The 12,827-nt window shown below is 41.0% G+C and overlaps 1 protein-coding gene across 1 annotated transcript; it reads right to left on the minus strand.

Annotated features, from left to right (window-relative positions):
• Positions 1–2,194: 2,194 nt before the first annotated feature.
• Positions 2,195–3,174, minus strand: LOC116367491 (T-cell ecto-ADP-ribosyltransferase 1-like). Its single transcript, XM_031818893.1, has 2 exons — positions 3,097–3,174; positions 2,195–2,962 (listed from the first exon to the last, which is right to left on the minus strand). Exons 1-2 carry the CDS (start codon positions 3,172–3,174, stop codon positions 2,195–2,197), a joined length of 846 nt encoding a protein of 281 aa, XP_031674753.1.
• Positions 3,175–12,827: the final 9,653 nt, after the last annotated feature.

A 12,827-nucleotide genomic window follows, 5' to 3' on the forward strand; every position in this document is an offset into this window, starting at 1 on the left:
GCTTAGTTAATTTATTCATCAGGCACAGTTCTGGGGGTGTCCAACACCAGCGTCCTCCTGCTGGACCCCAGCTCTGACACACTCTACCTGGGAGCCAGAGGCTCCATCCTGGTCCTGCACACCTCCAACCTGAGGGAGGGAGGGACAGAGAGATGAGAGAGAGAGAGGGGGGGGTGGAGGGAGGGAGGGATGAAGGAAGAAGATACAGTGAGAGAGAGAGAGAGAGGTGGGGGGGGGAGACTTCTTCACTTGACTGAGTGTGTGTGTTTCTCTGTGCTGCATATTGATTTATTAACCAACCAGCAGAGAATCACGTGTGTATTTGCACCCCATTGGAAGACAGAAATAAGAGGGGAGCCAATCAGGGACAGCAGGGGTGGGGCCCCACCTGCTCTGAGAATCTGGTGATGAGTGACACCTGTCGGCCAATTTAAGTCAAGACGCCAACTTTGCTCTGTAACAGTACTGTGGACAGTACTGTACTACAGTACTGTGGAGCCAGCCAGTCAATCCTTAAATTGGGCGTGCAAAATTATTCAGCCCCTTTACTTTCAGTGCAGCAAACTCTCTCCAGAAGTTCAGTGGGGATCTCTGAATGATCCAATGTTGACCTAAATGACTAATGATGATAAATACAATCCACCTGTGTGTAATCAAGTCTCCGTATAAATGCACCTGCACTGTGATAGTCTCAGAGGTCCGTTAAAAGCGCAGAGAGCATCATGAAGAACAAGGAACACACCAGGCAGGTCCGAGATACTATTGTGAAGAAGTTTAAAGCCGGATTTGGATACAAAAAGATTTCCCAAGCTTTAAACATCCCAAGGAGCACTGTGCAAGTGATAATATTGAAATGGAAGGAGTATCAGACCACTGCAAATCTACCAAGACCTGGCCGTCCCTCTAAACTTTCAGCTCATACAAGGAGAAGACTGATCAGAGATGCAGCCAAGAGGCCCATGATCACTCTGGATAAACTGCAGAGATCTACAGCTGAGGTGGGAGACTCTGTCCATAGGACAACAATCAGTCGTATATTGCACAAATCTGGCCTTTATGGAAGAGTGGCAAGAAGAAAGCCAAGAAGAAAGTCCATAAAAAGTGTTGTTTAAATTTTGCCACAAGCCACCTGGGAGACACACCAAACATGTGGAAGAAGGTGCTCTGGTCAGATGAAACCAAAATTGAACTTTTTGGCAACAATGCAAAACGTTATGTTTGGCGTAAAAGCAACACAGCTCATCACCCTGAACACATCATCCCCACTGTCAAACATGGTGGTGGCAGCATCATGGTTTGGGCCTGCTTTTCTTCAGCAGGGACAGGGAAGATGGTTAAAATTGATGGGAAGATGGATGGAGCCAAATACAGGACCATTCTGGAAGAAAACCTGATGGAGTCTGCAAAAGACCTGAGACTGGGACTTAGATTTGTCTTCCAACAAGACAATGATCCAAAACATAAAGCAAAATCTACAATGGAATGGTTCAAAAATAAACATATCCAGGTGTTAGAATGGCCAAGTCAAGGTCCAGACCTGAATCCAATCGAGAATCTGTGGAAAGAACTGAAAACTGCTGTTCACAAATGCTCTCCATCCAACCTCACTGAGCTCGAGCTGTTTTGCAAGGAGGAATGGGAAAAAATGTCAGTCTCTCAATGTGCAAAACTGATAGAGACAACACCCCAAGCGACTTACAGCTGTAATCACAGCAAAAGGTGGCGCTACAAACTATTAACTTAAGGGGGCTGAATAATTTTGCACGCCCAATTTTTCAGTTTTTGATTTGTTAAAAAAGTTTGAAATATCCAATAAATGTCGTTCCACTTCATGATTGTGTCCCACTTGTTGTTGATTCTTCACAAAAAAATACAGTTTTATATCTTTATGTTTGAAGCCTGAAATGTGGCAAAAGGTCGCAAAGTTCAAGGGGGCCGAATACCTTCGCAAGGCACTGTAAGTGCTTTAAAGTCTGATACACAGGTTAATACACACATCTTAATAATAACTATTTCTGGTAGTCAGAATGAGGTTTGTATGTAACATCCACAAATAAACCAATTAACGCATTACAATAGAAACTATGGTCACTCAACATTTTATTGTATTTATTTTTGTAAGAAGCGTGAGAATAGGAAGCTGAGCTGGTTGAATTACATCCTCTTTAGGGACAATGACTCAATGTTCATTTTCTTAATTAATAATTGGCTTCTTAAACATTTTGCAATTCAGGTTACTCTTGGCTATTTTGGTGCTCTGTAGTTTGTTCACAACATCACACCAAAGTGTTGGATCATCTTCTTTCTTGAGTACTTCAGTAACGTTGAACACTTCATAGGGTGGAATCAACACCTCCTCTTCTTTTGTCCCCATTTTGGGGAAGGACTTCAGGTAAGCGCCAAAACACGTCTCTATCTCAAAGCAGGACTTGTCTCCAAATTCAGAATTGTCCTTGTTAAGAGAGCTGGAGGCAAAGTAGCCAAATCTAATAGTTTTGTTAACTTTACCCACAAACTTCCTTTTGGTTCTTCTGTATGTGATGTGACAAGATTGTTTTTTTTTCAGGAGGCGAATGGCGTCAGTCAGGAGGAAATGCAGGGAGTGGAACTGGAAGGAGGTTGTGTACTCATATCTATTGGTCCGGACTGCTTGGTTGAACTCTGAGTGTATTGAAGGATGACCTGTTGTGTAAGCACAGATAGCCTTGATATGATTATGTGAAAGTTTGTTGCCAACATTGTACTCAGACTTGTCCTTTCGGAATCGTTCCTTCACATTTTTTGCACACCTTTCGGCCCACTTCCAGGCATTTTTGAAGGGCTCTTTGTTTTCATGTACAAGATATTCCTTCTGCACCTTGTTGTACATTTGTTCAGTGCAGCCGTTATACATGTCGTCAACAGAGTCAGGGACCATGTCTAAGGGTATGCTGGAATTGAGACCAGGCTGATGGAGATGAACCTTCAGAGAATACGGAGGAGAATACAGTTTTATATATATTATTATTATATATTTTTTACTGTAATAATCTTGTTCTCATCTTAAAAGTAGCAAGACTATATGCTGAAAGTACCATCTTGGAGACCAAGTCTTACCATCTTCGAGTCCACACCCAGAGTCCAAACATGGAAGATACACAGCACAGCAAAGGTTAGGATGTTGTCTCTCCCCATGACTTCAACAGCACCTGTAGTAAAACAACATGTACAGGAAACAAATACCAATCATCATAACAGTACCCAACATGATACAACATAGCTTTGATGTTTTTCACATTTTAAAACCAATTGCAAAAGCACCATATATGAGCTGATAGTAAACATACTGGCAATCATTATATTCGTTATAGATATTATTAATGATATTATTCACTTCTAAAAATTGCCAGGACTTTTTGGAAACCCACCATTTAATAAAGGCTTTATTGTGAAGTAAAACTACTGTCAATCAAGTCTCATTCAATAATTGTTGTTTTGGCAATTTCCTGTATTACCAATTGAGGAGAGTTACAAACCACACACCAGTCAGAGTTATACTTAAACTTCATCTTTAATAATAATAAAGCTTTTGCAATAGCATTTGACTCTCAACAATTCACTATCTCTAATGAAAAGTTGAGAGTGTCAACATAATGGCAACTGAGATATTTTATAGCAAAGATACACCCCTCTCAACTTACATGACCAACCACAGATCTTAGGAAAACTTCACAAAGGGCCTTTTACTCGAGAAAGGAGTATCCCATAGCCAGATAGCATTAGCTATATATTATCATCCAGTTTGGTCTCTAAGACGAGGTTCTAATCCCGTTCCTGGTACTTTATAGTACCAAAACATTACCTCATCCAAGGCATAACTCAATTGTCAACTCTAGATACTCCCATCTCAAGTAACCCCCCCCCCCCCCCGCCTTGACCCCACTCCTGGACAAGCTCACTGAGGGGAGTGACTTGGCAACAGACATTGTGGAGACAAGTAATTGGTTCCCTGTTAATCACACCATCCCTTCACATGGTTTAACAGATACATTCACATATGAAGACAATGTTCCATCCTGTTCTCTTCCCTTTCTGATATTCTGCATAGCACCAGAGACATACTAAAGAAAAACCTGACCTCTCCCCTCTCTGGGCCCCAAATGACTTTTCCTTAGCTGAGAAGGGAAAAGTGCAACTGCCAACAGTATATTCCAAAAGGAGACATTCTCATGACAAGTATCTCACATAAGCATATTATGTAAATAAAACGTCTTATTTATCAACGTTACCCAACTAATTCTGATTCATCCTCCACATTGTCTTGCTACTTTTTTTCCAATTGACCGCAGAATGACAACAGATATATGCAAACTCTATAGAGAACGGAAGGAAACCGTTCAGGGATTTCACAATGAGGTCAATGGTGACTTTAGAACAGTTAAAGACTGTAATGCCTGTGATAGTAGAAAACTGAGCATGGATCAACAACATTGTACTCACTCCACAACACTTACCTAAATGACAGATGGAGAACGAAGCCTGTACAGAATACAATGTTGCAAAACATGCCACCTGTTTGCAATAAGACACAAAAGTAAAACTGCTAAAGAAATGGCAATTAAATTAATTATATCCTGAATACAAAGCGTTATATAAGGGGGAAAATCCAACAGAACAAATCACTGAGTATTATATTTTCAAGCATGGTGATGGTTGCATCATGTTATGGGTATAATTGTCATTGACAAGGACCAGGGAGTTTTTTCGGGGGGAATAAAGCTAAGCACAAGAAAAATCCTAGAGTAAAATCTTGTTCAGTCTGCTTTCCACCAGACACAGAGAAATACATTCACCTTTCAGCAGGAAATAGCCTGAAACACAAGGCCAAATGTACATTGGAGTTGCTTAACAAGACGACATTGAATGTTCTTGAGTGGTCTAGTTACAGTTTTGACTAAATTGTCTTGAAAATATATGGCAAGACTAGAAAATGACTATCTAGCAATGATCAACAACCAACTTGATTGAGCTTTAAGAATACAAAAACATGCAAATGTTGTACAATGCAGGTAGGCAAAGTTCCTAACTTACCCAGAAAGACTCACAGCTGTAATTGTTGTCAAAATTGATTCTATCATGTATTGACTCAGGGGGTTGAATACTTATCTAATCAAGATATATTTGTTTTATTTTTCATTAACTTTTCACAAATGTAAAATAATTTCTTCCACTTTGACACCTAGTCAAAACTAGGGGCGGCAGGGTAACCTAGTGGTTAGAGTGCTGGACTAGTTGCAAGCTCAAACCCCCGAGCTGACAAGGTACAAATCTGTCCTTCTGCCCCTGAACAGGCAGTTAACCCACTGTTCCTAGGCTGTCATTGTAAATAAGAATTTGTTCTTAACTGACTTGCTTAGTTAAATAAAGGTAAAAATATATATATTTTGTGTAAATCTTTGACAAAAAAATGACATTTAAATCCATTTTATTCCCGCTTTGTAACACAACTAAATATTAAGTAAGTATTTAGTTAGTATTTAACTAAGTATTTAATTAGTACTACTGATATAAACTCTATAGAGAAATAATGAATACTACTACTGACAATGCTATATATCATACCACCACTGTTGATGTAACAAATTATAAGATTATAATGATCTGATAGTTCAACTTACCAGACTGGAGCACGATTGAGGTTGTTTTGTATTGATCAGCTTCAGGACTTGTGTTTGCAGCTTTTCTGCAAAGGTCTACTTATACCTGGTCAGACATCTGACTAATACAAGCCCACACAACCACACACATTGTTCCCACACAGAAGTACCAGATCCTACGGTCACACGGTCACAGGCTCTCAGGTTGTGTGAGTAACTGGTAATGACGTCACAGTTCCAGCGATTTCTCAGTGATACGATTTAATGTAAAAAGTTTGTGAAAGAACCAACCCACTGGTTGAATAAATGTTGTTTCCACGTCATTTCAATGAAATTAGGTTGAACCAGCGTGGAATGGATGTTGAATTGACGTCTGTGCCCATTGGGAAGTATCCTAATATGAATGGAATAGAAAATATTGTCTATTGAACACTTCATAGGGGGCAAATCAGCACCTCCTTCTCATGCGGCAGCTGAGAGTACCCCCCCAGTGGGGTACCAAGGTAGGTGGTGACCTCAAAACAGGAGCAGGAGTTCCAAGGTATTTAAGGTATTTAGAGGTGATTTGCTTGTCTAAAGAGCTGTCCAAATCACATTGTAGTATTTCAGACACCATAGAAAGCCTCTGGTTCCTCGGGAAGGTTTGGAAATGCTTCATGTTCTTGTTCAGAATTCCTAAGGCCTTGGTCAGAAGGTACAGGGAATGGTACTTAAATATTGTGTTGTTGCTCTTATTTTGAGTACGAGTGGCTTCGTTGAATGACTTGTAAATGTTGGATGTTGCATTCACACACAGCTGGATTGTCAGGGAATACTTTTTAGTTCAGTTCTGGTTTGTAATGTAATGTCAATGTAAAATGCACATATAATCAACAGTGTAATGTTTGGATTCAGTCTAGTCAGGTGACCTGTTGTGTCCTCACCTTTAGTTTGGTCATTGTTCCATAGTCTCCCAACTGTTCCCTTTTAAGTGCTACCATGGTTATGCATATATCTTCTGCAAGAAACACTTCAATTAAGCCCTATCCATATAGGTAAATTCCCATGAGTGTAAGTGGTTAATGGTATTACATTTTTTTTTAAATATTTCATAAAATATTTCACATTTGGTCAAATGTGGAATGATACCAGTCATCCGTCAATCATGATCTCTTTCCCCACTAACAGGTATCTTTTTCTAGTATTTTCCCACTCAGAACCCACACTAAAGTTTGAGGCCCTCTTGAAGGTGTGACACAGTCATCATCAGACTGAGTTTAGTGTAAACACCAACCACAACACAAACAACCTGACAAAGATAAATGTCATTAAGTTAGCCAGATGTAACTATGCAGGTGTCAGTATTGCTGTAATAGACATTTATGATCATGTCCATCTCTTAGAGATATTGTGTTTTATAGTAGTGGTTGGTACTGCCACAAAAAAAAGTTTCCCAGTTGCATCTGGGAAACTAAATGACATGTATCTTTGTCAGGTTGTTTGTGTTGTGGTTTGCACCATACTCAGTCTGATGATGACTCTGTCACACCCTCAAGAGGGCCTCAAACGTTAGCGTGGGTTTTGAGTGGTCAAGTCACTCTGAACTTCAGTGCTCACTAATGTGTAGACAACTTCACGTCAGTCTTTTTTTTGTGGCAGTACCAAGTATCCTAATTTGAATAGAACAGGACAGAATAGAATAAAATAGAACATCTTTATTGTCCATTAACATATTTTATGAATATATCCCATTTGGTAAACATGGATTGATAAAAATAATTGTATGCTTATGGATGTGTAGCTAGCTACAGTATGTAGTCGATCTGTGTATGGACCTTGGTATGAACATTAGTTCAGAACCTATCTATGAACCTCAGCTATCATAGTTGTTGTATTGACTTCAAGTCTGAAAGGCATTAATGAAGCCTATGGATTGAGTAGAATATAATGACATTTATGTTCCAAGGATGAAAGTCCTATATTCATGTAGTGTAGTTATTACCACTCATGAGATCCCCACATTGTAGCCTGTACATTGAACATATTCACTGATCATGTACTCATCCTTGGAAAATAAAGGTGCGGTTCAGATATGAATCTCTGTGAGACATTATTTTTCAGTCATATTCAATACCAGATGTATCAAACTCCATTATTTGAATGATGCTGTGTCTGCAACAATGTATTACAATTATACACTTCAATAGTTTTTACCACTCCTGCTCCTGGGACATCAATGATTACACATTGTAACTATACAATAGACTATAAACATGTAAAGGCTGATTTGTAATTCATATATACAGCAATACACCTATGCTTATCCAACTCCCTTCATCTACAGTCATCTGAGGACACAGGATAGTATTCCAATGAGATACTTAATTTCCACCAGTGGAGAATGTGTACCGCTTTATTCAAATGTCATGATACAGGTGTTATAAATAGATAATACATGCATTATAAATATTATAATTGTAATAGTATGTTCTAAATACAAGTTCAATCTGTACTTCAATGCACATATGGTGTTTATTACAACAAAGAGGAAGAAAGAGGAGGTAGAGGTGTAGAAGACAGAAAAGGTAAAACAGAGGAACAGGGAAGACAGCATATGATTAATGAATTACAGTGTTACACTAATATTCTATCAGTTCATCACAATTACAAAGTGTCTCTAGCGGTGTCTCCTAACCAGCCTTGGGCTCCAAGTCGGCCCGAAGGTTATCTTAAGAGTGGGTGAGGTGGCAATGACGGGACTGGCTTCCTCTCTCACATCAAAACATACCTGCTGACGAGAGACAGATAGATAGAGAGAGAGAGCATTGATTAAGCTTAGTGTTTTTTATTCTAACACCGGTCACCATAATCATCTGGAGGTGAAATACAAAACTACCTTGGATCATTAACTCTGGGACTACTACATCTCTATCTGTATGTCAATGTAAAGCATATCCTTTAATAATACTTCCTGCATAATATAGGGATAATATCCCTTATAACAAATCATGATAACATTGGATAGATAGATACATGTGCACGTGTAGCATGTGACAATAGCAGGGTCATATCAAGGATAGCATCACAAATGAATACATAAATACCACTTGAGGTTTGATGATAACTTGATCATTTGAATCAGCTGCCCACTGCACTGAGGCTAGGTAACACGGTCACCACCAATAAATCCATGATTATCGAAAACTTCAACAAGCATTTCTCAACGGCCGGCCATGCCTTCCTCCTGGCTACTCCAACCTCGGCCAACAACCTCGCCCCGCCCCCCCCGCAGCTACTCGCCCAAGCCTCTCCAGCTTCTCCTTTACCCAAATCCAGATAGCAGATGTTCTGAAAGAGCTGCAAAACCTGGACCCGTACAAATCAGCTGGGCTTGACAATCTGGACCCTCTATTTCTGAAACTATCCGCCGCCATTGTCGCAACCCCTATTACCAGCCTGTTCAACCTCTCTTTCATATCGTCTGAGATCCCCAAGGATTGGAAAGCTGCCGCAGTCATCCCCCTCTTAAAAGGGGGAGACACCCTGGACCCAAACTGTTACAGACCTATATCCATCCTGCCCTGCCTATCTAAGGTCTTCGAAAGCCAAGTCAACAAACAGGTCACTGACCATCTCGAATCCCACCGTACCTTCTCCGCTGTGCAATCTGGTTTCCGAGCCGGTCAAGGGGGCACCTCAGCCACGCTCAAGGTATTAAACGATATCATAACCGCCATCGATAAAAGACAGTACTGTGCAGCCGTCTTCATCGACCTTGCCAAGGCTTTCGACTCTGTCAATCACCATATTCTTATCGGCAGACTCAGTAGCCTCGGTTTTTCTGATGACTGCCTTGCCTGGTTCACCAACTACTTTGCAGACAGAGTTCAGTGTGTCAAATCGAAGGGCATGCTGTCCGGTCCTCTGGCAGTCTCTATGGGGGTGCCACAGGGTTCAATTCTCGGGCCGACTCTTTTCTCTGTATATATCAATGATGTTGCTCTTGCTGCGGGCGATTCCCTGATCCACCTCTACGCAGACGACACCATTCTGTATACTTCCGGGCCCGTCCTTGGACACTGTGCTATCTAACCTCCAAACGAGCTTCAATGCCATACAACACTCCTTCCGTGGCCTCCAACTGCTCTTAAACGCTAGTAAAACCAAATGCATGCTTTTCAACCGTTCGCTGCCTGCACCCGCACGCCCGACTAGCATCACCACCCTGGATGGTTCCGACCTAGAATATGTGGACATCTATAAGTACCTAGGTGTCTGGCTAGACTGTAAACTCTCCTTCCAGACTCATATCAAACATCTCCAATCTAAAATAAAATCTAGAGTCGGCTTTCTATTCCGCAACAAAGCCTCCTTCACTCACATCGCCAAACTGACTATCCTACCGATCCTCGACTTCGGCGATGTCATCTACAAAATAGCTTCCAACACTCTACTCAGCAAACTGGATGCAGTTTATCACAGTGCCATCCGTTTTGTTACTAAAGCACCTTATACCACCCACCACTGCGACCTGTATGCTCTAGTCGGCTGGCCCTCGCTACATGTTCGTCGCCAGACCCACTGGCTCCAGTTCATCTACAAGTCCATGCTAGGTAAAGCTCTGCCTTATCTCAGTTCACTGGTTACGATGGCAACACCCACCCGTAGCACGCGCTCCAGCAGGTGTATCTCACTGATCATCCCTAAAGCCAACACCTCATTTGGCCGCCTTTCGTTCCAGTTCTCTGCTGCCTGTGACTGGAACGAATTGCAAAAATCGCTGAAGTTGGAGACTTTTATCTCCCTCACCAATTTCAAACATCTGCTATAGGAGCAGCTAACCTATCGCTGCAGCTGTACATAGTCTATCGGTAAATAGCCCACCCAATTTTACCTACCTCATCCCCATACTGTTTTTATTTATGTACTTTCTGCTCTTTGCACACCAATATCTCTACCTGTTCATGACCATCTGATCATTTATCACTCCAGTGTTAATCTGCAAAATTGTAATTATTCGCCTACCTCCTCATGCCTTTTGCACACAATGTATATAGACTCTCTTTTTTTCTACTGTGTTGTTGATTTGTTAATTGTTTACTCCATGTGTAACTCTGTGTTGTCTGTTCACACTGCTATGCTTTATCTTGGCCAGGTCGCAGTTGCAAATGAGAACTTGTTCTCAACTAGCCTACCTGGTTAAATAAAGGTGAAATAAAATTAAATTTAAAAAGTGCTAAAAAAAAACAAAAAATAGACTACACAAAAGTACTTGATCTATCCAAAATAGCCTACTCTCTCACTTTGACAGCTGGGCCTGTTATCCTTTCACCCTCCTCCAAAAAATCCAAATGTTTGCCATTATCAAGAGTGGCACTGGGGCTAAAACAATATCCATTGTGTTGGAGGACTGCACCTAAAATGGCTGGAGACTCATAACTAATCGAAGAGCATGTATTTATATGTCCTGACCAAAAGAGGAGGAGTGAGTGGTAGGGTTCAATTGACGTTGGAGCACAGCAATATTCTCAGAAGACATGGGGCATGGGATGTCAGGAACAATGACCCCATTGTCACAGTGTATCCAGATTCCAGGTTATCCTCCTGATAAAGCAGGTACTCCAGATGCTGAATCTGAAATGCTCAAAATAAACAAATCTGTATTAGTGATGATATATTTGGCAGCAACAGGGGCTTGATAGTCCAGTGAAAATGGCTGAGTGTTTATGTGGTGTAAATCTGTAGTAAGCATGTGAAAAACATGTGCATAAGACAAGTACCAAACACCTTTATAGAAGAAGTGCAAGCAGATGAGCAAATGTGGCTATATACAGTAGAATACATTATATAGTGAATCCTGCAAAATGGCACATGTAAATCAAGGAAAAAACACACTACCCTCCCAAAAGCAGAATAAAATGTTAGACAACCCACCAGTCCCCCCCCCCCTCCACACACAAACATTTCTAACTGTTCCTAACAGGTATCTTTTGTGATCTTTCACCCCTCAGAAACCCCCTGCTAACAAGTTTGAGGCCCTCTTGAAGGTGTGAGACAGACAGTCATCAGGTTGAGTTTGGTGTAAACCACAACACACAAATAACCTAACAAGATAAGATAATGTAATTTAGTTCCCAATGTAACTTTGCATGTGCCATTACTGTATTAGATATTCATTATCATGTCCATCTTTTAGGTAAACACATTGTTTATATTAGTGTCAAAGACACTGTTTAGTGTCAAAGTGGATAGACGGTAGGTGTATGATTGTTCACTGCCTCCCTGTGACTTCTGTTTTCTCTGTTAGTCAACACATGGCTGCTGAAAGGGTTCTTGATAACTGGGCCCCGCCCCCCATCTAACCCCTGTCATAACATTATCCGTGTTCCAGGTTGAGTTTCATTGCAAACACCTACCAGACCTCAAAACTCTTGGATAGGTGTTTTAACATAGTTTAGGGTTAGGATAAGGGTAAAGTTAGGGTTATGGCTATTGTTAGTTAGTAGATAGTTAGTTGAAATGTTACTGAAGCCTCGGTCCATTTGCACTTTGAAGCCAGACACAGAGCCATGTATTTAGCTTGCTAATGTTATCGCTACATAACAGACTAGCTAGCTTTATTCCTACCTTGCTAGCCATGGCATTGGCTATATGATGTAGCTAGCTAGCTAGCTTTCAATACGACCTGGCCAGTTAAAAATTCCTGCTCTCTCGTTAGCTCAATCACAAATAAATGAATGATCCAGCTATGATGCTAATTCATGCCATGTCGCTACAACAGTGTTGCTTGTCCATGTGCAAGCTAACAGAAACAGCTAATACGAGCTAGCTAAACGTGGTATCAGCATCCAGCAGTGATCATCTGGTGGTTGCATGGTAACAACGTCACCAGCACAATTTTTAATCGAGCTGGCACCAGTTGTGAAACTGGGCTGCACTGGCCGGGTTTCCCTCGACCCAGCTCCATTAGAGAATTCCATTCAAGCCAGCTCGAATTGACCCTAATTTGGCCCTAAAGGGGCCCGAGTGGCGCCAGTGGTCTAAGACACGCATCTCAGTGCAAGAGACATTAAAGGCCAGTGGAATCGACTGGACTATACGGAAAAAGAGTTACAAATGATATTACACAGAGATTACAATGTTTACAGATTTTTTTTTGCACTTTCACAATGATTTTTCACAACACTATGTCTGATCCACTGTTGTTGTAAC

The sequence above is a fragment of the Oncorhynchus kisutch genome, unplaced genomic scaffold, assembly GCF_002021735.2.
Source record: "Oncorhynchus kisutch isolate 150728-3 unplaced genomic scaffold, Okis_V2 scaffold1697, whole genome shotgun sequence".
NCBI lineage: Eukaryota > Metazoa > Chordata > Actinopteri > Salmoniformes > Salmonidae > Oncorhynchus > Oncorhynchus kisutch.

Coding starts and splice junctions, on each gene's coding strand:
- LOC116367491 (XM_031818893.1), bottom strand. CDS start 3,174: ATGGGGAGAGACAACATCCTAACCTTTGCTGTGCTGTGTATCTTCCAT. Junction 2,963..3,096: donor TGGGTGTGGACTCGAAGATG/GTAAGACTTGGT, acceptor TATTCTCTGAAG/GTTCATCTCCATCAGCCTGG.